Source organism: Lytechinus pictus, chromosome 2, assembly GCF_037042905.1.
Source record: "Lytechinus pictus isolate F3 Inbred chromosome 2, Lp3.0, whole genome shotgun sequence".
Classification (NCBI taxonomy): domain Eukaryota; kingdom Metazoa; phylum Echinodermata; class Echinoidea; order Temnopleuroida; family Toxopneustidae; genus Lytechinus; species Lytechinus pictus.
In genome coordinates this window covers 7,400,246-7,427,553 of record NC_087246.1, presented here as the reverse complement: position 1 = coordinate 7,427,553, position 27,308 = coordinate 7,400,246, and the positions used below count along the sequence as shown (strand labels likewise).

At 36.4% G+C, this 27,308-nt stretch overlaps 3 protein-coding genes across 8 annotated transcripts in view; 2 read left to right on the top strand and 1 right to left on the bottom strand.

Annotated features, from left to right (window-relative positions):
* Positions 1-6,873: 6,873 nt before the first annotated feature.
* Positions 6,874-14,815, top strand: LOC129276053 (C-type lectin domain family 19 member A-like). The gene is made up of 4 exons (XM_054912497.2): positions 6,874-7,439; positions 9,603-9,873; positions 12,129-12,957; positions 13,726-14,815. Exons 2-3 carry the CDS (start codon positions 9,610-9,612, stop codon positions 12,429-12,431), a joined length of 567 nt encoding a protein of 188 aa, XP_054768472.2. The 5' UTR covers positions 6,874-7,439; positions 9,603-9,609; the 3' UTR covers positions 12,432-12,957; positions 13,726-14,815.
* A 2,559-nt stretch (positions 14,816-17,374) lies between these two features.
* Positions 17,375-21,938, top strand: LOC129276085 (uncharacterized). 2 transcript variants are annotated; one of them, XR_010295427.1, is made up of 3 exons: positions 17,375-17,491; positions 18,834-20,565; positions 21,649-21,938. XR_010295427.1 is itself a non-coding variant. In XM_054912528.2 (2 exons), the coding sequence occupies exons 1-2, from the start codon at positions 17,388-17,390 to the stop codon at positions 19,483-19,485; spliced, it is 756 nt and encodes a 251-aa protein (XP_054768503.2). In that variant the 5' UTR covers positions 17,375-17,387; the 3' UTR covers positions 19,486-21,820. The 2 variants fall into 2 exon arrangements, 1 of the variants encoding a protein (XP_054768503.2); XM_054912528.2 differs by having other exon boundaries at positions 18,834-21,820.
* A 1,866-nt stretch (positions 21,939-23,804) lies between these two features.
* The window catches only part of LOC129254913 (general transcription factor IIH subunit 3-like), a 19,920-nt gene continuing 16,416 nt past the window's right edge, over positions 23,805-27,308 (bottom strand). For 4 of the 5 annotated variants that reach the window (XM_064108312.1, XM_064108305.1, XM_064108297.1 and 1 more), the window contains 2 exons: positions 25,924-25,960; positions 23,848-24,433 (listed from right to left, as the gene is read on the bottom strand). In XM_064108312.1, the coding sequence (XP_063964382.1) occupies positions 24,396-24,433; positions 25,924-25,960 (75 nt within the window). In that variant the 3' untranslated portion in view covers positions 23,848-24,395. Of the gene's footprint in view, positions 24,434-25,923; positions 25,961-27,308 lie in introns of all 5 variants that reach the window. The other variant, XM_054893454.2, reaches the window with a different exon arrangement.

The window sequence follows — 27,308 nt, the reverse complement described above, 5'->3', positions numbered from 1 at the left end:
AAAGGTTTGTGATTACGAAGGTTCGTTAATGAAAAAAAAAGAAATAATCTGTAGCGAAGCCGGGGAAAACCGGAAGGGCAAGCGTGGTGGAGGGGGGATAGAAACACCTTTGCTGTTCAATTGTTATAAGGATGGGAATGCAGGGGCGACAGAACGTACTTTCGTTTGGAGGGGGGGGGGGGCAAAGCAACACATGGCACTTATAGGGCCTATGTCAAAATGGGCATTTTGGTGCAAACGGATATTTTCACTATGAGATGATCATCTGCGTTAAGCCTTTGTGTGTTTTGTAGCAATTCAGTTGAGCAAAGCGGTGGCTGTCATGCCCCGCCACCATGGCCACCCAGCCAAAAACGGGGGATTGATGTCCCTATTTCAATTGAGGTCTTTATCGCTCCTATTCTGGTCAAAACAACCCCCCTCCCTCCCGCAGAGCATTTTTTTTTTAAAGGTTTGTTAGTGGTAAAAATCAATCAAGCATTGATCTTTTAGTAGAAATTTTGAACATGGACCGTATGCATCGATATTCCCTAGCAAAATTTACAGGTCTGGCAATAAGGGATAAACAGCTATATGAACTAGCCTCATAAGCCTATGACCACCCCTCTGAGAGAATCCTGCGTATATGCGTAAACGCCCCTGGTAACGATAGATCAGCCCGTTCCCACAGGGGCGGTGGATCCGGGCAGGGGGCACTTGCCCCTCCCAAAAAAACTCCACGTTGGAAAAAAAATGTCCTTTTTCAAAATGAAATGTGCCCTTTTTCGAAATGAAATACCCTTATTGAAGTACAGGCCCTAATACATTTCAGGTAAGAAAACCATAAAAAAGTTTAGCTTACGTATACGCTTCGTTCTCGTATCAGTTATTGTTTAGTAAGGTACTTACCTTGTTTTTGGTTATGAAAATGTTTAGAATGTCTAGTTTTCAGGTTGGAATATCACAAAGTTTCAGCACGCACTTCGCACTCGAATTATTCGATTGACAAAATATGTATCCTATTCATGAGTCACTAAATGCATTCCTTTGGTTCCCTTTTCTTGTCTGTATTTAAAATATTTCAGCTCGCGCTTCGCGCTCGCGTCAGTTTCACATATATAAGATTACAAAAACTGCTCGGACTTTTCAATTTTCATTTTTTATTGAAATGTCTAAAAGTTTGAACTTGCGATTCGCGCTCACAACATCTCGCAAGGATGCCCTTTTAATAGTAATTAGCGCCATACTTAACCAAAAAAGCGAGTTTTACACTTAATTCAGATTTTAATTTTTTTAAACTATCTCTCGCTACGCTCTCTGGCGGAAAAAAATAAAGCCTCAATAATTTATATAAACTCCTCAAAAAAAGTTTGGAAATCTGAGTTTGGCCATTAATTTCTCCCAACTCCAAATTTTACACAATGCATATTTCATATTATTCAAATTATCATTTATTTTTCTTTAAAATTGTACCCTACATGATATGATTATGGTTCACATGGAGGTACAGTGCCTTGTTCTTTTTTACAAACGTCCATTAAACTGTCATTTTTTTTCAGATCGAAATATCAAAATTTTAAGCTCGCGCTTCGCCGGCAAGGTCAAAATTCAAAAGTTGCAAAATGACAATATTGAAAGTCTCTGTTCTTTTTTCCGTGGTGATGGGTGAGTTTCTCAGCGGTTCCTTTTTCATGCACCTTAACACCAATATTAACATGGAATCAAACACACCTCTGCACAAGCAAACAACAAACAAACAAACATGCATGGGTATTTCAAACCACGATTCAAACCATGTTATCTCACAGATCTCCATGTTAATAATGATGTTAAGGTGTATGGAAACAAAAGAAACCGCTGAGAAACTCAATCATCACAAAGAAATAAAAGAACACTGACTTTCAATATTCATGATATTGTGTCATTTTGCAACTTTTGATTTTTGACCTTGCCCCACATTTCAATTCACTACACCTCTATGTGAACCGTAATCGTATCATGTAGGGTATCATTAATTTTCAAAGAGAATTAAATGATCTATTCATTGGTATCAATCACATATTAATATTCACTTAAACCGAGGAGGGATTATATCGATCAAAGTCAGATTTCTAAACTTTTTTTGAGGGGTTTATATCTTCATAATCAGAAATCACTTCAAAAAGGCTTTGCTCAACTTAATTACTACAAAACACACAACGACTTCACGCAAATCATAATCTCATGGTGAAAATATCCGTTTACATCAACATTTTGACATGATACTTATATGTATTTTTTTGCTTTGCCCCCCAAACGAAAATATGTTCCACCACCCCTGCCTTCCCATCCCCATAAATATTGAACAGCAATGGTGTTTCTACCCCCACCCTCCACCACGCTTGCCCTTCCGGTTTTCCCGGTTTCACCACAGACTATTTCGTTTTCGGACGAACGAACCATCGGAATAATGAACGCCAACCCGTTTTGTCTGTCTAAGGATGGAGTACAAGATGATCAAGAACCAATGATATTGATTGTCGTGCATGATGACCATCGTTTTTTTCCCTGAATTTCTTAGGCCCTATGCTTCTTATTATTATCATAAAAGGAGTCTTGTTGTAGAAATAAAGCTAACATACTTCAGTTCTGAGGACACCCCCCCCCCCCGCTGGCGTGCATGATTTTATGTGGGGGCTCGGGGTCATGCACTCAAAAGAAACTTTCACGACCAACAAAGAAGGACAAAGGAAAGAAAGGGAAAAGAATGATGATAAAGATAAGATACAATTTTTAAATATTATTATCATGTCAATTCTAAGCACTTTTTGTAACCTTGAACATGATATCTCACTTACTAAAATTGAGAGCGCGAAACCCTAGCTGAAAATTTTGATTTGCGAGCGCAAAGCGGCAGCTGATTTTTTATTATAAAACCAGGGCATTCTATGAACATTTTGTAATCATAAAAATCTTTCTAATAAAATATGCGAGCACGAGGAGCGAGCTGAATCTTTTTCAATTACCGATCTGAAAATTGGACTTTTTAGCATATTTTGAAATTAAGAACACACTATAATGAGTGTCCCAATGAACAATACTTACGAATACGACCTGAGAACTGATTTTTTGTTTAGATTAACATAGGCGGATCCAGCTTTTGGCGAAAGGGGGGGGGGCGCACTACTGAGCGGCGCACATATTTTTGCACTTCACCGGCGCCATAAAAGAAAATGTTGAAAAAGGGGTAAAGTCTGACCCTGTCAAATGCTCTTTTCAAAATGTAGGATTTCCAGTCATGCCATTTTGCATGACCACACGCAGATAATATTTCCGGGGGGGGGGGCAAGACTCGAGAATTTGGTGCACATCTCACATTTGCACATTTTTCAGTTTTCATGAAATGTTAAGGAAAAAAAATTGTTTTTCACAACAGCAGATCGCGAATGTGCCCCCCCCCCCCCCCTTTCCCCTTGCTGCGTACGACCATTCCCTGAAGTCCACTTCATATCTCATTATAACAGAAAATATACATCAATTTAAACATATAATCTTTCTAAAAACATATATAGAGAGAGATTGAAAAACTTATCAAAGAAAGAAACAAGCAAAAAGTAACACAAATTATGCATGTTATGTGCGATTTCAAAATCTCGTGTATTAACCCTTTTATTGCGATGAGGCCAATACTTTTGTATATTAATAGAGATACAATTTTTTTTTTTACTATATGCATATATATATATACAGAGGGGCGTCGATCCTTTTTTTAAGATTTGGGGGGCAAAATCATGAATCAACTTTCCAAAGGCGCTCGATATCACACAAAACAAACAAACTCACACAAACACACACACATATGCATATATATATATATATATTTATATGACTCATGAGATAGAAACACATATCTCACCAACAAATTAATGCGAGCGCGAAGCGCGAGCTGAAATTTTTTAGTATACTGACCTGAAAACAGGAAAAAGGTGCCTGTTTACGACTGTTTGTAGTAACTCATGAGGAGGATACATATCTCACTACACAGATAATGCGAGTGCCGAGGGCGAGCTGAAATTTCCTTATATTCTGACCAGAAAGCTTGATATTCTATGCATTTTTTTGGTACCAATGATTAAGATGGGTATCTAAAAAAAACAATAGATGCGAGCGCGAAGCGCGAGCTTAAAATTTTGATATTTCGATCTGAAAAAAATGACAGTTTAATGGACGTTTGTAAAAAAGAACAAGATTATATCCAGCAAAAGATTATTGCAAATCGAAGCGGGAGTTCTTTTGACGTTTAGTCCTGAAAAAGGGACATTTTATTCACCTATTTAATCATGAAAAGTATGGGTTTTTGATACAGAAATGATGCGAGCGCCAAGCACGAGCTGAAAATTTTTATGTTCCAATCAGAGAAGCGGATAATTTAAGCACGATTTTAAATAAAGAACGAGTTGTGTAGCTCAATCTCAATATACGACTGGTTGCGTAATTATACACTCCCGGTACTAGCAACGGGTTTTAGCAAAGTTTTGGGCTAAAATATCGAATCATCTTCATAAAACACTATATAGAAGCTGTCTTAAACTAAAGGCCATAGAGGTGGCACAATGTGGAATGTGTAAAGAAGAAAAGTGACTGACCTTCTTTTTATTAAAGCATTGGAAAATAAGATCAAAATTAAAGGATTTGCTCTACGCTTTTGTATGATTCTGGGATTTTTTTTTTAATTCAAGATTTCATGACATCTGTCATTCTGTGGGCAACAGTTACTGCCCCGCCCCAGTCCACTCTGTAAGGGCATGCGATAAGCTTTGTTATGACCATTCAACAATAAAATGTATAACCAGCTAGGTGCCGCTGATCATTCTTGACCGGCGCCGATCTAGATTTGGTTGGCAATAGGCCCTTCTTCATTATTCTACCGGCGCCTATTTATTGGAACCAGGGGACGCTGATTATTCTTGACTGGCGCCGATTTAGAACAAGTAGTGCTGATTATTTTTACCGACGTCACGTAAGATTCAGGCAGCGGCAATTCATAATTGACTGGCGCCGATTTAGAACCAGGAGGCGCCGATTTTTAAACAGGTGGTGCTGATTATTCTTGTCCGGCGCCGATTTAGATTTAGGTGGAGCTGATTATTCTTGATCGGCGCCGGTTAAGACTCAGGCAGCGCCGATTTACAACCAGATGGCGCTGATTATACTTGACCAGCCCCGATTTAGATATAGGTGGCGCTGATTATCCTTGATCGGCGCCGGTTACGAACTCAGGCAGCGCCGATTACCGGCGCCGATTTATAACCAGATGGCGCCGTTTATTCTTGCCCGGCGCCGATTTAGATTAAGGTGGCGCTGATTATTCTTGATTGGCGCCAGTTATATGCAGGCAGCGCACTGCTGATTATTTTTAACCGGCGAAATTGTTGGGAAAAGGGTAGTTAAAAGAAAAGATAAGGAAGATGATATGATTGTGCTTTGCTGGGGGATAGTCTTTCCTTACTGTTGCTAATATTATATCAGTGTATAATTTTTTTAAGCGGCGCCTTTTCTTTTCTTTTCTTTCCTTTATTTTTATTTTTTCAAGCAGCGCCTTTTCTTTCTTTTACTTTTCTTTTATTTTTTTTGAGCGGCGCCTTTGGCGCCGCTCAAATATTAGGGGGGGCGCGCCCCCTGCACCACCCCCCTGGATCCGCCACTGATTAAGACCTAAAAATAGGATATTCTATGCACTTTTTATGATCACAAAAGGATTGGTATCTATCTAAACTACCATCGGACTCGGTTTAGGCTTCGTTAAAACTTTGGCAAACTTTTGGCGCGTGTTTTGCGTTTGATCCACCCATATTTTGCAGTAACCCGTTAAAACAAACGTTGAAAATGTAGGATGGATATTTCGCATAAATCATGGTCTTCAATCAGCTTTATTGTATGCGAATAAAAAAAGAGGGTGGAGTTATAAGGAAATGGGAACGCGAACAAAAACATGAAAACATATAGAGTGTGTGGGTGAGGGTACTATTGCGAGGGAAAAGGTTGACTGGGTGAGCGAGACAGTGATGGTGTATACGAGAGAGAGAGAAAAAAAAACTATATAGCCTTAGCCTTTTGACAAAGCATCGTGACATGGCTATATTTTAGTCTACTGTGCAAACCCTTCACTCGAGTTAAGGGTCTGAATGCACAGTCTACTCATGCCTTGTGTACTGATGGCCCTGCTAGTCTTTGCGTAGAGACACACTGGTTGATCAAAGTTTCACTGGCGGGGTCTGTACCTGCAGACTAGCTATATTCCTCTTCAAGTAGTGATTGAGACGAGACTAGCCGTCCATGAAGGGGGGGGAAGAAAACAGAAAGAAAAGGGGAGAACAAGCGAACTAGGCAAAAAAAAAATACAAAGAAAAAAGAAAGGTTAACAGAAAAGAAAAAAAAAAGAAAGAAAGAAAAAAATTAAAATAGAAAAATAAGGATGAAGGGAAATAGGCTTTTCATCCTCTCAAAGAAGGCTCCAAATTAAAGCAGTGGGAATTAACAGTAACTTTAATTGGTGAGACCCCGAGTAAGAGCGAGTGGGACGGCGAGCGACTGGGCATTTTCCATCGCCCGCATCCATCCGGCTAATTGCGACTATATAGTCTTTGTTTTCAGTTGGTATTATAAGCGTTTGATATAAACATCATAATTGGCACATTGCCTTGTATAAAGGCCATTATAGCCTAGGCTATACAAAAAAAATAGAAAAGAAAAAGAAGAGAAAAGAAAAAAAAAGAGAGAAAGAAAGAAATATTGAAATTTTATTTATATACATATTTTTTTTTCAAAGAAAACAAACGTGAATAATATTATAATATTTATGATGGCGAAAATAGTCAAATTGAATGGTTGCCAAATAAATAAGAAGACCCCCCTACCATGGTGGAGGATTAAGGGAGGAAGTAGGCCGAATGAGACGGGAAAGTCAAATTGTTCTTTAATAGCTTTTTCGTCTGACTTCTATCCCCTAATAAAACAATTTCTTCTTCTCAGGCACCAGAAACAACATTAAAATTTTGGACATATTTTATTTTTTCTCACAATGCTTCTGGTGTATTCGTGGATATGATGTATGGGAGATTCGTAACACACTGACAAAGAAAGTCCATACCTAGTCCACCCGTTATCGCATTAGCAGTAGTATAGCAATCAAAGTTAATCTAAACAACATACAATGTTGGAATGTGATCGTAGCTTGTATCGGCTATCTATCGTCTAATTACTTTCTGGACCTTCTGTACAGTATTCCCGGTTGCTCACCATTCTCGCATCGCCATCGTAGAGTGTATATGCTTGAGTCAATCACCACAGAGATCTATTTTTATTGAATCAGTTTTTTTTTTCAATCTTCATCACCAACGTTTCTTTCTGGAAACAGATAACGGTCATTTTCTCGAGTTTCATTGGTCGAGAGATTCATTGGATACAATTTTAGAAAGTTGGTAAGTAATGATTGTTTTTCATGTGTTCATTGATAGTGTTAGATATGTTTTGACATTGATCTAAAAGCATAATTATCTCATACACCTTCGATATCTGGTAATTCAATAATAATTTAGCTCAGTATCTGAACATTAAGAGGGACATTCTAATGGCCCCAAAAGGAATTTCACAATATGAAAAACGATTTCAAGCATTAATTCTTTGGCCCCTCGCGGTATACATTTTCATAAATGCAAACGAAAAGTGAATATGCTGTTTACTGCATATCACTGTTTTTACAAAATAAGCGAAACTTAAATGTCATAATTTATTCAGTGTTATACGTTTGATTTGTCTCTAAATCAACTTTGTTAGAGTGGACTTGACCGTTGTTTTTAATCCGACTTTCTGCTTGCCTTGAGCTAGCAAAATGTTTTAGATTTAAATTTATGAATATTACTTGCATACCCCCGGGACACAGGGACGAGCTGAAAAAAAACGTAAAAATGACCATAGGTTTATGATTTTTCCATGGGGTCAGCCCCCCCCCCCCACTTTGAAAACCGTTCCGCGGCCCCTGTTCACCGCATAATGATTACGTATATATTTCTGTTTTACCATGCAGCTACGCTAAATTATTTTCAATGACGAAAATAACACTTTTTTTTGCTCGATTGCAACAGTCCCCGTGCTAACAACCTGTACGCCATTGATTTATTATGCAAAAGTAGTTTTGAAATTTCACTGATAAAGAATTACACTAAAAGGTTTTTCTCTTCCGTACCCTTTTCATGATGTTTATATGGTAAAATATGAAAATCGCAAATTATTATTCCAACCTAGATTGAGATTTCGCCTCCACCATGTCCACGAGTTCGATCCCCTTCAATGATCCTTATCCTTATCCTTATTTTTCTCCGGGAATTTTTCTTTCTATAAAGTAACATGAACCAAACACCCAATGATAAGAAAAGTGCAAGATGACACGATATAATTTTTATCCGATTATGATTTTGAAATATTCTAATGTGTAATGATTGGATGTTTCGTCATTTCTGTGCCCATTATGTATATACCTTTCTTCCATGCAGTGTTTGAACTGATAAATAGTTAATTCACTTTATATTGTCTTGTTTGTTTAAATTTCTTGAAGTTCATTTTCCCTATAAGGGCGCACTAACATGCTGAATCGGAATTTAAATTTTGAATTTGAACAGAGTAATTTATTAGAAACAGGCACACACAAAAATAATGATATTTTTTATTGAAAATTTATCCCAAATTTATCATACGTGAGTTGCTGAAGCGTATTTCGCTAAACAGTGCGTCCCAGAAAAACGAAACCGAGATTTAGCGATGATTTATCATAACTTAATCACAAATACAATAGACAAATGGCCTACCAATGTAAAGCTTAGAATCTCCTCTTTCATCTGATATTACTTAAATTATTCCTTATTCACGCATGAGTGAGCAAAAACAATTTGAAGAAAGGATACCAAAAACTCATTTGGCGGGGGGTATCTGAATTTCAACAAAAAAAATCACATGCCTAAAAAGGTCAATATCTGCTCTTTTATTTGATACCTTAATCACAAAAAATGGTTAAGAAGTAAAAAAGTTATGTTCCCTCGAAACAATGCTTGTATTTCCATAATTTCATTAAATAAACTTGTTTTCACCGGTTTCCCACAGAAGCTATCGCATGGTTAACAATTAAAAGACTTAAATCGTCAACAAAACGGAGTGTCGAGTGAGTTTGAACGCTAGCCTGTAAAACCTCTTCATTTTATGAAATTATTGAAATTCAAACCTTATTTCAAATAAGCAGAACTTTGTTATTTCTTGACCATTTTCTGTAATTGAGGTATCAAATTAAAGAGCAGATATTGAATTTTTTTTTTAATGTGGTTTTCTTTTTGAAACCCAGATACAGCCCGCCAAATGACTTTTTGGTATCCCCTCTTCAAATTGTTTTTGCTCACTCATGCGTGAATGAGAAATAATCTAAGTAATTTCAGATGAAAGAGGAGATTCTAAGCTTTACAATGGTAGGTCATTTGTCTATTGTATTTGTAATTTAGTTATGATAATTCATCGATGAATCTCGGTTTCGTTTTTTTTGTGGGACGCACTGTATAGGAATTATAGTTCTGTTCATTTTTGTCATGTCATAAATTCAGATTCATCATGAAGATTTTAGTCATCTTCCTTTTCTTCGCTGCAACGTTATGCACATACGCCAATGCCGTTATTGATTATGCTTGCCCCCACGGTTGGACTGAGCGACATGGATTCTGTTACCGATTCTTCGAAGAGATGCTACCCTGGTCGGATGCAGAGACAAGATGTCATGAACACTTCGACTCCTTTGGCATAGCTCATCTCGTATCCATTCATGACCAAGCCGAGAACGACTTCATCTACCAAACATTCATCTCAGGCATTCGTGATGTGAGTTTTTTTTTTTTTTTAGATACTATTGACAGCAGAGGATGCATCAACAGGGGGGGTGGGGAGAGGGCGGGCAGAGAGAAGAGGTCAAGATGAAGAGACCGTGGTCTAGCTACTGCAATACAGTAGACTGTCTTGCAACATTTTTTTCCAAATTATAACCTCCCTGTATACACCCCCACGGATATAACAATAATGCCACAAAATTGAAGTTTTTTAACTTCAATTTTATGGCATTAATAATATAGGGTATTTATATTGCGCACATAATTATCCACCTTGTTAGGTGCTCAAGGCGCTCCTATTTTACCCGGCTAAGCTAGGCGTTCATAGCGCACACAGCTTTTTAAGGAATTACTTCCTACCGGTACCCATTTACCTCACCTGGGTTGAGTGCAGCACATTGTGGATCAGTTTCTTGCTGAAGGAAATTACGCCATGGCTGGGATTCGAACCCACGACCCTCTGTTTCAAAGTCCGGAGACTGATCCACTGGGCCACAACGCTCCATTAGTATTGTAGTTTTAGTTTTAAAACTCTAAACCATGTTTTGACAAAAGCGCTCCGAATTTTTGTCATTCTTTATGATATCTTTCTTTAGAAAATGGCTCTGTACTCCCTGATTGAGGCTAAACTTATTGAAAACATACAGTTTATAGAGTCAGGAGTGTCGATCCATGTTTTGGATGGCGAGAGGGGGGTAAAGACAATATCCAAAACTTTCGGCGCGCTCTACGCACCAAATTATATAACAGAATTTTGCACGTGAAGCACACCGAAAAATTTACAATTTTATATGTTTTAATGTCAAGTCTGATAGTTTTATAGCGCTTTCAGATGTTTTGTCAAACACATTTTTGCAATGGATTCTTAATTTTTTCATTTTTTCAAAATTATTAGGCAGGGCTAATCGATACGTTTGCCGCATCCCAAATATATTCATGGCGATCGCCCCCTGCCCCTCGCCCCATGATAGAAGCAACATGAAGAATGATTTGACTCTATTTTCTACAATATGTGTATACTTTTGTGTTATACAAGGGAGTGATCATTGGGTCGTATTCTTTTGCAACCTTTATGCATGTTGAGTATCCCATTTAAAGATGCTGCAGATGTACCTTTATTTATAAAGTTCATAAAGTGCTCTATATGCTAGGTTTCCCTTCACCCTCCCCCCCCCCCCTTATCGTTGAATGCCCTCATCTTCTTCTATAACACCAATCAGGCCCTGATGCATGATATAGATGAAAAAAACTCAAACATTTTGAAAATGCAATTTTTCCGCTCGGTCGCTACGCTGCTCGCATGATATTAGAAATATTATTTATAGGAGGGGGAGGGGGACTAGCTGTGTGGTCTGTGTAATGCTATCCACATATATAGGCTATTTTCATTGTATTGAATAAACCGACGTCTAAAACTTTTCAAGCCCCCAGAAGCCCACCAAAACTTTAAGTCTAGAACCGCGCCTGGTGAGTATGATGATCCAGTTAACATGGCAAATACCATCCATTTATAGGTCATTATATAACTGTTTATCAGACACTGTCCCTCATTTTATATCCCGCTTCCTTCCTTCCTTTCTTTAGAGACGATGAAAACATTGGAGTTAAGCTTATTTTCAGTCAAACATGTAGGGTATAGCCGATGGCTGGTAAAAGGAACTTTAACACACTTTTTTTTAAATGATAATGACAATACAGGAAACTGTGACTTTTGTTCTGGCTATGCGCCAGTGTTCCAAAATAACAGTCTTTCATCAAATTTTTGCATGACTTTTTCATATAACTAAAAGTTCAGATAAAAGTTTTAATCATCTTTAAACTTTTGCAAAGCACCATGTCAATACCTATAATAATATTTCAGATGCATCGCGAGAAGTAATGTTGATGGTTGACGGGCTGCAGGGCGAGAGGGTATATAGGCCTATGTACAGTGGCGTAACTACGGGGGGCATGGGGGGCACGTGTCCCCCCTTCGGCTGCCTAAAAAAAAAACGGGGGAAAAGAGGGAGAAAGGAAGAGGAACGTAGTGGGAAATAAGTGTTCATTATGAAATTATATTACATATACTTCTTTTTCATGACTACTTAAAATGATTGCCCCATTTTAAGGTCTTAATAAACATTTATTGTCCGTGCTTACGTTCGCATTAGTGGATTAGTTAGATATGTCTGCTCTTCAAGAATTCCTAAATTTAGTCCTTAAAATGTCCCTTTTTCTGATCTAAATATCAAAATTTTTCTTGCCCTACAGAGATATAGCCCAGACACCGATCTACCATCTGGGATTTGGATAGGATTCTACCAGGAGGTACAAAATGGTCCATGGGTGTGGTCTGATGGTTCCTCAAACGATTTCAACCATTGGTTACCAGGACAACCTGATAACGGCTACCACGCACGAGGTCGAGTTAATGAAGACTGCGTCATCATTTGGAGAATCGACAACGACTCGAAATCTACACGACAATGGGACGATATACAATGTAACACCCATGGAGGGATGAGTTTCGTCTGTAAGATGCCGGCTGTGGCCGAGTCTAATGATATTTTATGACTCTAATGATATCGATATTTGCTTCAAAGCAGCTTATGACTTGTAAAAGAACACAAAATTTAGAATTTCATTCCTTCAAGAGTGAATTTTTAAGAATAACTTTACGTTGATTTTGAGTTTTTGAAGGTTATGCCAATTTCATGTTTTTGTGTGGTCTAAAAATATAGTGAAATAAATGATTGACTCATTTCTGTGCTTATCATAATGAAATCAAATTTATTCCAATAACATAGTCATGGTTTCAGGTTTCTCCTTGAACATTTAAAATTGCCAATTACCATGATCTTTTTTATTGTCAATCTTATATACAACAACAAAATGCCACATTCTCTTATAAAGATAAGGATGCAAAAGAAATTGCGAGTGTGTATCATCATCGTCTCTCTCATCTACATATCACCCATGTTTTTTCAACAAAACTGTTTTGAATTCTGGATAATAAATTAAATCATTTGTATGAAAATATTGAATCAGTGTGATCCTGATAAACGTTGAGACCGACAGAGCCCATGATTGTATACCGTGTGTATGACGACAGGCTCAGAGGCGTCGATCCTGGGGGGGGGGGGGGGGGGGGCAGGGGGGCGATCACCCCACCAATGAAAATATTGGGGGGGGGGGGCAAACATATCGTTTTGCCCCCCCCCCCCAATAATTCCGCATGCATGTGCAAAAATGAAATAAGATTGCAGTGTTACACAGAAATCAGCAAGCGAGATTGAGATACACAACTCGTTCTTTATTTAAATCGTGCTCAAAATGTCCGTTTTTCAGAATGGAATATAAAAATTTTCAGCTCGCGCTTCGCGCTCGCATCATTTATGTACCAAAACCCATACTTTTCATGATTAATTAGGTGAACAGAATGTCCCGTTCTCAGTTCTAAACCTAAAAAGAACTCCCGCTCCGATTTGCAATAATCTTGTGTTGAATATATTACTTGTTCTTTATTAAAAACGTGAACCTGTCAATTTTTCAGATCAAAATATCAAAATTTTCAGCTCGCGCTTCGCGCTCGCACCTATTGTTATTTTAGATACCCATCCTAATCATTAGTTCCAAAAAATGAATCTTTCAGGTCAGAATATGAAGAAATTTTAGCTCGCTCTCGGTACTCGCATTATCTGTGTAGTGAGATAGGTATCCTCCACATGAGTTACTGCTACAAACAGTCCTAAACAGGTACCATTCCTGTTTTCAGGTCAGCATTCTAAAAAATTTCAGCTCGCGCGATTTGTTGGTGAGATATGAGTCCGAGTCTCTTTCTCATATATATATATATATATATAATTAGGCCTGTGTGTGTGTGGGTGGGTGAGTTTGTTTGGTGTGATCGAGCGCCTTTAGAACGATTCATGATTTTGCCCCCCCCCCCCCCCAATCTGAAAAATGGATCGACGCCCCTGGACAGGCTATGTTCAACTTCTACACATCGATGTAATATTATATCTAAGGAAAATGGTAATCGACATGTAGATGACTATCCAGAATACAGTGGCGATTCTAGGGGGGTGATTATGGGTTTACCCCCTTCCCTTATATAATTTCTCCCTTAGCACGCTTAGAAATAGAAAGTTGGATCAAATTCCGACACCCGGCCTCTTCCCTATACTTATGAGGGTCGCGCAAGCAGAACAGATGCGGATCTACAGGGAAGGAGTGGGGGAAGGGTATAGGACGCATTTATGTCGCACCTCATCGTGGGTCAAACCAACTTGTCCCCCCTTCCCTTTGCAAAAAAAAATTGATTTGATTTGATTTATTTTTCTTCTGCGTTCACAACATTCGTATACAATACAATTTTCATTACGTAACAAACATAATATATCAGTAATTGATTTTGGTATGAATCATAAAGAAAAAAATACATAATAAAAAAGTCATTTTAAACAAATATGATCTACTACCAACAAAGAAAATTTAACATTTACAGTTTGCAGGAAAAGGATTGTCATTATAAGCAGATTGCTTGAAAAAAATAGATCCGCTACTGTAGTAATAATTCACAATTCTTTATGTATATCTGTGTGTATATAGGAAACGTCGAAATTTTTTAAACATTTGATTGGGAAAAGAGTCGCTTAACTTTCGGATTTTTTTGTTATCAGTTATCAATTCAAAACCGGATATTGAACTTTTCAAATATGGGTTTTCGTTTTGAAATTTGATCAGATCGATGGCTTGATATGACCATTTTAATCTACTTCTGATGAACACGTAGGGCTTGTTATGATCATACAATCACGAAAAGAGCAGGATTCAAAAGTGTTGGATGAGGACTGAATTGAAAAGCTGCAAAACGAGCAGAAATAGACATGAAGGGTCAATAAAGAACACGATTCTTTGTCTGAGTCAATATAGAGATGAAAATCCGTTCAAATCAAGCCCCTGCTTCTTCATTTTTGATGTTTTGTTGTGGTGTATGTAGTGATGGTTCTGTGAGATTTGAGTCGTGGTTTGAAATACCCATGCATGTAATTTGTTTTTATGTGTTTGCTTGTGCAGAGGTGTGTTAAAACAAAAGAAACCGCCGAGAAACTCACTCATCACCAAGGAAAAAAAAGAGCAGTGACTTTCAAAATTGTATCATTTTGCAACTTTTGAATTTTGACCTTGCCCCACATTTCAAGGCACTGCACCTCCATGTGAACCATAATCATATCATATAGGGTATCATTTTAAAGAGAAGTAAATGCTCTATTCTTTGGTATCAATCACTTATTGATATTCACTAAAACCATATTTTTTTAGGAGTTTATATATATATATATATGCATACATCCTACGTAAGGGCGAAGTCTATGAATAGGTTTATTTTGTCATTATACACATTTAGACGTTAAGTCGAAGGTGACAGAATATAAATTGTTAAAAAGTTAAGCAACACTGTTTACTATATGAATCGTACAGTAGTTGTTTAAACAGTTTAAACAAATAGAAAAATATTTAAATCTTAATCAATCAAGCATGGTTAAACAATTACTATACGATTTATAAAGTAAACAGCATTGTTCAATTTTTTTATATTATAATAATAATAATAATAACAATTTTATATACCGCAAATTCGCAAATTGCCTCTAAGCGGTTAAAAGAAAGTAAAATGAAGTATAAATGAAATAGAAAGGAAATACTTCGCACAATAAAATGTATCAAAACTAATATTACAATTTACAACTTTTCCTCACCAGATCATGAATAAAGAAATACCATCAAATGGGCCAATAAAAATATGATATGATCAATATTTAAGATTTAAAAGATGAGTTTTAAGCATAACTTTAAATGTATTAACACAGTAGGCATTGTGAATTTGTAGGGGGAGATTGTTCCAAAGAAAAGAAGCTGCATAAGAGAAAGGACGCTGACCGTATTGTTTGTAAGAAGTATGAGATCGAGAAAGAAGCGGAAAGAAGAGATTGAGAAGCAGAACGGAGAACTCGAACCGGCTGATATCGCGGAAGGAGTTCAGGGGCCCGTTTCTCAACACCTGGACAAGTTAGTCATATCTTTATCCACCAACCACGGAGTTAGTTCCAATCTTACTAAACCTGTTTCACGAAAGGCTTCCTAACTAGAATACCTTGATATCGATACTCTCGGTAAAAAGAGCAGACGAGACGTAGCCTTAGTCACAAAATAGCATAATTTTCAAAAAGAAAAATTATGACAAAATTGCAAATATTGTGATAAATTGGGGAATACATCTTTTCAAAATAATAGTACATGTAAACTATGCATCATACATACTTAGACCATGAAGATTGGAGCATTCAATTGCTGAGAAAATTAAATTATGAATAGTTTATTTCATGACTAGAAAATCACATGTGGACGTTGAGATGGGTACCCCCGTGACATCGAATTTTAATAGTTTACGAAAATAAACCATAACGGTTTTTTTTTTTAAATGGTGATAATTATACGCCCTTCTACGATTCAAAACATCATCAAAATATAGTTTAACAAAACCAAACATAAATATTTGATACCGAAACATACGATTTGACAAATTCTATGCATAAATTAGAGATAGAATTTATCCAAATGTTAATAGGGGTCTGAAAACAACAAATACGAGTCCAGTTATGGATGGCCTGACGTGGTAGAATCTTTATCGATTAAATCATTTTACTATTCAAAGTGAATGGTTTTGTGGCGTTTTACCAACAGTTTTTATAGTTTCTTTGTATTAGAATTATCATTGAATGCATTATCCCACTTGTTTTGTGATGTAATTTCAACCTCTATGATTGATTACGTAAGATTATTATTTTCAAATTTCTAGGCACTTTTGCATGTCATAGTCTACCCACGTGATGCCACTACGTCATTAAGAAAGAAGTTATGACAGGTTCGGAGGTGTCATAAATATTTAGTGAGGTTGTTGTACCCGATCTTGGTAAAGAGGGCTTCGTGAAGTTAGCGGACAAGTAGCTCACTATCTCCGATTTAGTCAAGAAGTTAGACTTATGACGGTGTTGAGAAACGGGCCCCAGAAAGGTATCGTGAAGGAGCTAGACCATGATATGACTTGAAAGCAAGAAGAAGAATTTTGTATTATATTATATTATGTTTAATATACAATATTAAAAAAATAAACCAGAGTTGCCGGAGGTGTGCATGCATGTATAATTTTTTTTCCTTCCATTCTTTTTGCTTCTTTTCCTCTCTTTTTCCTTTTACGTGCGCCTCAAATTGGGGGGGGGGGGGGCGAACGCTTCTCTCGGCCTCCCCCCTCCCCTGGACCCGCCATTGCTATGGGTCTGGCTGGTACCCGACAAAAGTTGTTTTCATTTACTCGTATCAGACCCAATTATTTAAGCAAGATATCATTATTCAATTGATTGCCGAAAATTAAAATAGAGAGGAATAAAATTAAAAATAAAATAGGCCTATAGCCTTGCCCTATTCCTTCCTGAACGCCATCTATTGTCGGTCCTAAGGCAACCAAACATGAATTCTCTTGTAGCACTAGCAGACTACGCTTCTTCTTCAGGCTCAGAATCGGAGTCTGAAGCTAGGGTTCCGATTTATCGTCGAGAAAAACAAAGTGAAAAGTAAGTACCATGACAACATTTTCGCGAGCAATTCGCCAAATTGTGATATTAAATGTAAATTGATCTTGATTTCTGACTATTGTCTTGTAGAATTTGTATAACATTATCCCACATGTTCAATTTTGTGTAGGGTACACTGAACACTCTAAGGCTAGCCAAGTTTGAATTTTTGGCAATAAAAAACATCTAAGCTCTAGTCTCTATCATGTCTATGACTATGACCTAGAAAAGGAGCAAGGAAAAAAAAGGGGGTAGGGTTAAATATGTACATCCAATAGCAATGCCAATAGATTAGTAATAATACACATCCAAGCTAAGTTTTAGAGACAGTACAGGTCCGGGAGACCATGCCCATGGAGACGGGAATAACCGTTGTTTGTTTCTCACTTTCTTGGAATTTAACAATTTCTGACATTTTATTATCATCCCCATTCATTGGTGAGAGCACTCAACCTACGAACGAGGTTATGGTTGAGAGAAGCCAACATAGTTCAGCGGAACAAACATGATATACAGAGACCGAAGCTTTGGGTCTAGCAAGTAAATTAGTAGACCAAAAGCTTCAGTCTCTGTATTTTGGTTGTTCCGCTGAACTGCGTTGGCTCACTCACCAATACATAGGATTATAGTAAAATGTCAGAAATTGTTGAATAAATCCCCAGAAACGACGGTTATTCCTGTCTAGTAAATTAGAAGTTATTGCAGTAGTCGATATTGGCAATTAGATCTAAATATTGGCCTCTTTTTAAATAAATAAAAAAATTATTTGTATTTGTTACCTCTCTCTTCTCAATCCTCTTGGCCTTGTGTGTATGGTGAGTGTGAGTGTATGTGCTTGCTGAGTAAATCATTGGGTTGTTTAATTATGTCATCTGTGCCATAATGGCCAACAAAATAAACACAAGTGAATGGACCAGTGGCATATTAACGTAATTTAGATTTATGCCTGGTATTTTAATATATTTGTTATACTAGCTGTAATCTAGATCTATAGCAATATTAAAATATATTTTCATTCCTAAAGTTAGATGTACATCATGAAATTGTAAATCTTTCTCTTTCTGATAGAGCTGTTTACTTTAAATTCTAAAATTGGTTCACTGTAATGATCACAGAAATGTGAATTATTATGCAACGTGTGTGCATACACCAGGTCATGGGTAATTGAATCTGAATACAAATTAGTCTGAAATTTATTTCAATGTCCAACAGAAGTGTATAGTTGGTGGGAAAAACAAAGCTACAGTGAAGCTTTTACATAGAATGAGTGGTATAGGGGTGGCAGAAGGATATGTCTGAAATGTCTCACCCAAAGGAATTCATTTTCTCTCTTATCCCACAGACAACAGAATCTATTGACAAGTCAAGACACCTCAGACTCGGACTCTGATGATTATCAGAAGAAAGACTTGTTTAAACAATCTCTAAAGAAAACTGCAATTGGAAAATACGTAGAGAAGGAAAGCGATGATAACGGTCCTTTGCCTTTGCCTCAAGGTTTCTCATCATCAGAATCTTCTGAAGGAACCAAGAACCTCATCAGTTTATCTGTCTTTGCAAATCCCTTTGAGCAAGCCAGACAAGATCAACTATCTATCCTCGAAAAGCATGTGAAGTTGAAGGAACAAGAAAAGCCAGAGAGTGCTGATGATAGAGGAAATAAAAAAATGTGCTTTAAATTTCAGAAGGGAAAATGTAGGTTCGGAGACACTTGTAAGTTCTCTCATGGAGCTGATCATAAGCCCGTGGTGCTTACTGGGGGAAATCAAGAACCTTATCCTAGTGCTGCAAGTGGAGGCTACATGGGGGCGCCCTTCCAGGATAGATATTATCAAGATAGTGAGGGACAAAGAGCAGAAGAGGAGGAAGAGACTGTAAGAAAGAGGAGAAAAGAAAGAGCAGGACTGAGTGAGAAACTTGTTCCATCCAAGAAAGCAATGAGAATATATAACCGGCACAGAGAACAAGACAGACCTTGGACTACAAAGAGATAGCTTCAATTAATGAGAGTTACACTATTTATATAATAATACCAGCTACTTAGCACACAGATCCACCTTTCAGTGCCCGTGGTGCATCAAGAAAGTGAATATATGTAAATTATATATTAGAGATAGATTAGAATTTTTAAATATGAATTCCCCTGAACACAATACACTATTCAATCATTACTAAGAGAGGAACAAGTACTAGGTTTTCAGTTTGGATATGAATGTTTTGAAAGATTTGTGTAATTGGATAAGTAGTTGATTCCAAAGCTTTGATCCTACGACTGAAAAAGCATGATCTACGATCTGTGTTTAATTCCGGGGCCCTGTTGCACAAAAGTTACCATTAAGGTAAATTTTCCGTGCAAAGGTAACTTGCATGGAATCCTTGATTTTGATTGGCTGTTGATCATCATTACCATTGGCTGACAAAGTTACCATAATAGTAACTTTTATGCTGCGGGGCATGGGTTATGGAGCGATCGAGCATTTGCTGATGAGTGGAGACTACGTGTAGGGTGATATATTGAGCTAGAGCTCTGCACAAATGTGGGGATTTGGATGAAACAACTTGATACTGCATTTGTTATGATGCAAGTCATGTAGTTTCATTTCATGTTTAATACATGTGTGTATGTGTTGTCTCTTAAAAACTCTCTAAGATGTAGAGGTCATTTATATCTTCAAGATAACAATCTACTTTGCTGTAGGATGTATTTTTGTTTAAACCCTGTCTTAAGCTTCGGTTAATTCCCCATAATGTCACTATCACTTTTCCTATTCATTACCAGATTATATGAATTTGTATGCCCTAAAACAGGTATGATGTGGAGGATATGAAATAAAAATGTGTTTTTCAGGACAAATTTTTTAATTTTACATGAAAATTTAATTTGATCTGTGATCAAAGTAAAGTATCTGTTTGATTTTTTCCATGATATAAAATCTATTCCAAAGCACTGACTGGGCTAAAAATGTCAGGATATGATCTTTGTCTGTAGCTTCTTGATATCAATTCCCTAAATTTGTAAAATAAATGGTCAAAGAGCTGTTTTAAAGTGAAAATATGAAAATCAGTGAGAGAGGGCAGTCAGTCGGCAAGCCCTGAAAAAGTAGCTTCTTTTATCCAAGTGATATTCATGACTAGAGGGTTTTTGCATTGTTAATGAGCTTGGTGCGGACCAAAACACCTCTTTTTATTCGGCCATTGCTACTCTAAATATTGACCAAATTTCATGTTTTTGGTATCTTTGTAAAGAAAAAGAATCAATCTTTCAGGTCATGTGTTTAGATTTTTAAAAGGATTTTGTAATATAAGGGAAACTTTTGATCTAAAACATGAAACAAAATGATTTTTTTCATGCAACAAAAGTTGCTGTTTTCACACTTAATTTCTGTTTGAGCACAAGTGATTTTTAGATTATGATAAAGCTAAAGATCTAAGCTTTAATATGATATAATTTTTTTTAAGAAGATGTATTTTAGATGGGTCAGCAGCCAGCTTTTCATAGGCCAAGTACATTGATTTAGCAGCTCAAAAACAAGAATACTGCGCTCTGATTGGTCATAGAGACCACACACCCATGCAAATTCCAATGTTCCCCACACTGGGCCTCTGCAAGGTCACACTCACCATGTGGTAATCTCTTCAAATTACCTGCGCCTGTTGTTTTGAAAACATTATTCAGCCAATCAGAACTCTGGATTTTACGTTACTCAGAAATTTCAGAAATCTTGTCTTGCATCTTGATGGAAAAAGCTGGCTGCTGACCCATCTAAAAGATGCCACGTATCAAGAGTGACATTGTAAGAAAGTATAGGGTTTGAGCTTTCTGATGATATAAATAATGTTTGTGCCTAAAACACAAAATGTTGCACAATTTGCAAGTGAAAACAGAGGAAGAAAATTATTTTTGATGCATCTTTTTAGGTAAAAAATTCACTTATTTATCAAAATATTTTATTCAAAAGAAATAACCAATATAAAAGAGTAACATTTACTATTTCCCATGGTACAAAAATAATCAATATTACTTAAGGAGAAAGTGGTTAAATTCTTTGAGAAAGAAAGTCTCACAATTCACAAGATTTTGCAGGGACATGAATTCAGCCACGAGAGGACTTGGATAAATCTTGCTCATTAACACAGGGGCTTGCAGACTGACTGAGGGTGCTAGATATGTTGGATTTTTTTTTAAAGAATTGCTGGTTAAAATAAAGATCAACTGGCTGTGACAGGTTTTTAAAGGGGAAGTTCACACTGATAAAAAGTTTATTGTAAAAATAGCAGAGAGCATAATAAAAAAACATTGGTGAAGGTTTGAGGAATTTCCATCAATTTAAAAAGTTATTGAAATTTGTGTTTATTTTGTGTTGTCATATGTGAACAGTTTCCCCACATATTGTATGGTAAAAAAAATCAACGAAATTTCATTTTCTCAATAAATTTAAAATGGTTTGATTGTACCTTCAGTATATCAACAAGACAAGTTATTTTACACCCACTCCTGAAGGAAAGAAAAGGTTTAGTCGTGAATCGTGAATCATTAAAAAATTGAAATGTTTGTTTTATATAACATAACATATGGGGCATATATTAGCTCTATCCATGAACTAGTTGTGTAGTCTGTAAGGAAACTTCCTTAAAAGGGGTGAGGTTTTAACACTGAACACATTGTCTACACTAACATTATCATCAGAGTTTTCATACAACGGCGTAGAATGAATCCTATCATGCAGCAAATGTATTGAATGCAAGTCAAATCACAATTAAGTCTTTGTCAGGGGTCAGTGTATCACAACTGCAGTTTCGTGTGACGTTTCAAAGCTGATGAAAAATTGCAAATATGTCGTTTGTCCAGACTCACAGACAAAAGTGCAGTTTCGATTTACTGTCCCTCGACAAAGATTTCATTGTGATTTGACTTAATTTTCAACGCATTTATGCTGCATCGTAGGATTTATTCCCCGCCGCTGTGCGAAAACTCTCTATTACTATCATCATCACCACTATCAACATCATCATCATCAGTGTTATCATCAATACTGTCACTATCAACACCATCATTAATGTCAATATCATCATCATTACTGTCACTATCATCAACACCATCATCATCACTGTCACTATCATCAACACCATCATCATCATTACTGTCACTATCATCAACACCATCATCATCACTGTCACTATCATCAACACCATCATCATTACTGTCACTATCATCAACACCATCATCATTACTGTCACTATCATCAACACCATCATCATTACTGTCACTATCATCAACACCATCATCATCATTACTGTCACTATCATCAACACCATCATCATCACTGTCACTATCATCAACACCATCATCATCATTACTGTCACTATCATCAACACCATCATCATCACTGTCACTATCATCAACACCATCATCATCATTACTGTCACTATCATCAACACCATCATCATCACTGTCACTATCATCAACACCATCATCATCATTACTGTCACTATCATCAACACCATCATCATCACTGTCACTATCATCAACACCATCATCATCACTGTCACTATCATCAACACCATCATCATCATTACTGTCACTATCATCAACACCATCCTCATCACTGTCACTATCATCAACACCATCATCATCATTACTGTCACTATCATCAACACCATCATCATTACTGTCACTATCAACACCATCATAATCATCACTGTCGCTTTCAACACCATCATCATTACTGTCACTAATCAGCAACACCATCATCACTGTCACTATCATCAACACCATCATCATCACTGTCACTATCATCAATATCATAATTATCGTCACTATCATCAACACCATCATAATCATCAATTTCACTATCATCATCATCATCATTACTGTCACTAATCAGCAACACCATCACTGTCACTATCATCAACACCATCATCATCATTACTGTCACTATCATCAACACCATCATCATCACTGTCACTATCATCATCATCATCATTACTGTCACTATCATCAACACCATCATCATCACTGTCACTATCATCAACACCATCATCATCATCATTATCACTATCAACACCATCATTATCACCGTTATCATCATTACTGTCACTATCATCAACACCATCATTATCACTGTTATCAGTCTTCATTGTCGATAGCATATCATCATTCTCACTACCATCATCTTTATCATTATTACCAGCATCATCATCACTACCATCATCACCACTATCACAAATCATTACTCTCATCATCATCACCAGCATAATCATTATTCTCATCATCACCATTATCACAAGTAACTGATCGTCTCTCCAGTAAACATTAACTGTTGCTCTCCTTTTACTGTATATGTCAGAAACAACACAACATTATTCCATTTACTATATTAACAAAGATTTAATTTACTGTAAGAGTCAAATGAATAACTGATTTTGAGAGCCATATGTTTCCACAAACTTGTAAAACAATAATAAGAATGAGTTTTCTGTTCCTCCATCTAGTAGCAGGGCAACAACTGTCCATCTGACTCCATCATTATTATCCAGCATTTTTGGCCAATACAAAGTATGTGTACTCAAATGTTTCACAGTAGTCCAGAATCAATAGACATTTTTCTTGGATGACAAATACATCCGTTGCAAGAAATTGAGCAAATCCTCTGCACAAAGAAATTTATGTCTTCTTGGTCATTCTCTTCACTATACAAATTCCAAATTCAAAGATGTTGTTGTCCTACAAAAGGCTCCCTCTCTGAGTCTCTTTCATACGTATTAGTCTCCAGTTGACCAGTACCCACTCCTGTGCATTTGAATACGGTATATTGCTCTTCTGAAATGTTACTCATGTATTCCATGGATCCCCCATGTTCATTTCATGTTATAGAAGTTACAGCAGATGATTTCTTTTTCCTCTTCATCTTGGAAGGAGCACCCTTGATCTTAAAGGCCGTACTGAGGGAAATGAAAAGATAAAAAAAACCAATGAACTCAAATGTGGTTGTCCATACCACAAAATTGGGTAGGTGTTTGGAGACAAAGTAAACATAATTAAGTAAAAAATAATGTTTATCTTCTCAATTTGTATATAAAACACACACACACATGTGGGTCATGCGTTTGAATCCCAGCCATGGTATTAGTTCCTTTAGAAAGGAATTTATCCATTATGTGCTTCACTTGACCCGGTAAGGTGAATGGGTACCTGACAAGAATAAATTCCTAGAAAAGCTTGTGAACTGTAGTCTTTCCAGAAAAAGAAAAACCAAAAATTATTGATGATTTATCAAACGATCACAAATACAATTGACAGGTGCCTATCACTGTACAGCTTAGGAGTTTCTTCTTTCACTTGGTATATTATTACATGATTCCTTATCCATGCATGAGTATTAAAGTAAACATTTGGAGGGAGGATACCAAAAAGTCACTTGGCAGGTAGTATCTGAACTTCAACAAGAAATCACATATCTAAAACACTCAATATCTATTACTTTGATACCTCAAAGAAAATTCCCAAGGAAAGTTCAGTTTCTCAAATATAATGCAATTTCATAAGCTCACTGTCTGATTTACTCAACACTTATTTCATTGATTGGCCATGCATAAGGTCTTATATCAACTGTGCAACAGTGAGCAATCAGTGAAAACACATTTCTTATTGAAATTATGGGAGTACAAGCATTATTTCAAAGAAGCATAACTTTATTTCTTAAACATTAAAAGGAACAGAAATTCTACTTCTACACATGATTTCTAATACTGTCCAGTCCACCAAGTGATATTTTTTAATGATTTCTTCAAATTGTTCCTACTCAATCATGCGTAAAGTAGATGAAAGAGGAAACTCTCCGCTTTACAATGATAGGTAATTGTAATTGAGGTCAAGTTATGATAAATCATTAATAATTCTTAGTTTTGTTTTGGGTGGGATGCACTTTATAAAGACTTGCCAGGCTTAAGTCAGAGTGACAGTCGGGGTAATGATTATATCCAAAGTCCTTTGAAAGCACATAAGGTCATTTAGATATTCCCAATATGCACTATACAAATGCAGAATATTATGTCAATTATCACTTTCTCCTTTTATTGATGAAATTATATGAGTAAAAATATAAAAGTTTACTGTTTGCGAGGTCCCTGGGGCAAATTTACTTTAACCTTTATAACTTCCTCTCTTTTAATTCTCGAAATCATTATGTACTTCACCAAACATGATCTGTCACCTATTGTGCTATTATCAAAATTTCATTTTTGTTATGATCACCAATACATGTTGTATTTTACTTCTTTAAAAAAGATGTAATTTGGCCTTTTGCTGTCATCTAATTTTACTAGTAAACCTTTTCTAGTAATTCAAATCAAATTAAGTTAAATTCAAATTATTTTGTTCTAGCATCTCAATAACTGTTGAAAAAGAAAGGAAAATAACCAAACACACTTACTGGCATGTTGAACAGATGGGACTATAGGTGCAGAAAACTGAAGAATATAAAGAAAGAAAACAAATGGCAATGTTTTTGGACATATCATTCATCATGTAACAGAATGCAATCAGAATATCAAAGAAAGACACGGGTCAATGACTCAGATTTCAGCTTCAATGGCGAAGAGAAAACAAAAATTTTCTTAATAATTATTTTGGGCAAGCAACCTGAAATAAATGGTTTAACAGTATAGGAATCAACCTTTTTCATATAGACACCGGAATTAACAGACATGGAAACAAATTTGAGACTGGGAAGCTGGAAATAGAATTTTCCATTCACCAGCTAGACGCCAGATAGATTAGGAAACTTTTTAATACTTGGAGGCTTAAAATAAAGTTAAATAATTAGTCTTTATATTTCTCTGATAATAAAAAATCTTAGAGCTTATCTATAAATATTAGACATTGTCCAATATATCTGTAACAGTGGTGAGTCAACTCAGTCAAGTGCTGTATATATATATAATTTGAATAATAAAGTGCACCATTGTTTTCTTTTTCTTTTTGCCGATGAAACTAAAATCTTAGTCATTAACCCCTGAGTCTTTCTTTGCTGTGTACCCCCTAGTCATATATTTTGACAAGACGACCCTTGTCAACGACCTGGTCTAATTAAGGAATGTGAACTTGAGTATCTAAACTGTGTAAAATGGTTTACCGACTGGTGTAATGACAATTTCTTAGATCTCAATGCAACAAAAACCAAAGAAATGATATTTGACTTTAGAAATAATAAACAAGTAGAACCAAGTAATTGTCGTGTTAGAATCAATGAAGAGGAAATTGAAATAGTTCATAAGTTCAAATACTTAGGTACCATTATTGACGATGGATTAAAATGGGGAGATCAATGCAATTCAATTTACAAGAAGGCAATACAACGGATGTATTTCATAAGAAAATTGAAGTCATTCCATGTTGACCGCACCATAATGGTTTTATTCTATAGATCACTTATTGAAAGCATCCTCATATTTGATTGTGTGGTTTGGTTCACAAGCTGTCGCAAAAAAGATCTGAATATACTAAGTAGAATGGTCAGACAAGCAGAAAAAATAACAGGACACGACCTAAACCTCACTGATGTATGTCGAAACAGAATACTTGAAAAGGCAAAAGAGATACTATACAATAATGATCACCCATTGAATGTAAACTACGAAAGGATGAGATCTGGTAATAGACTACGGTCAGCACGTTGTCGAACAAATAGGTTCTTAAACTCATTCGTGCCAAGCTCAATCCGAATGCTGAATGAGGAAGGGATTGTATAAGAATAATGATATGCCTAATAATGTAAATTTACCTTGTCGGGTAGTTGATGTTAATTCTTTAAAACAA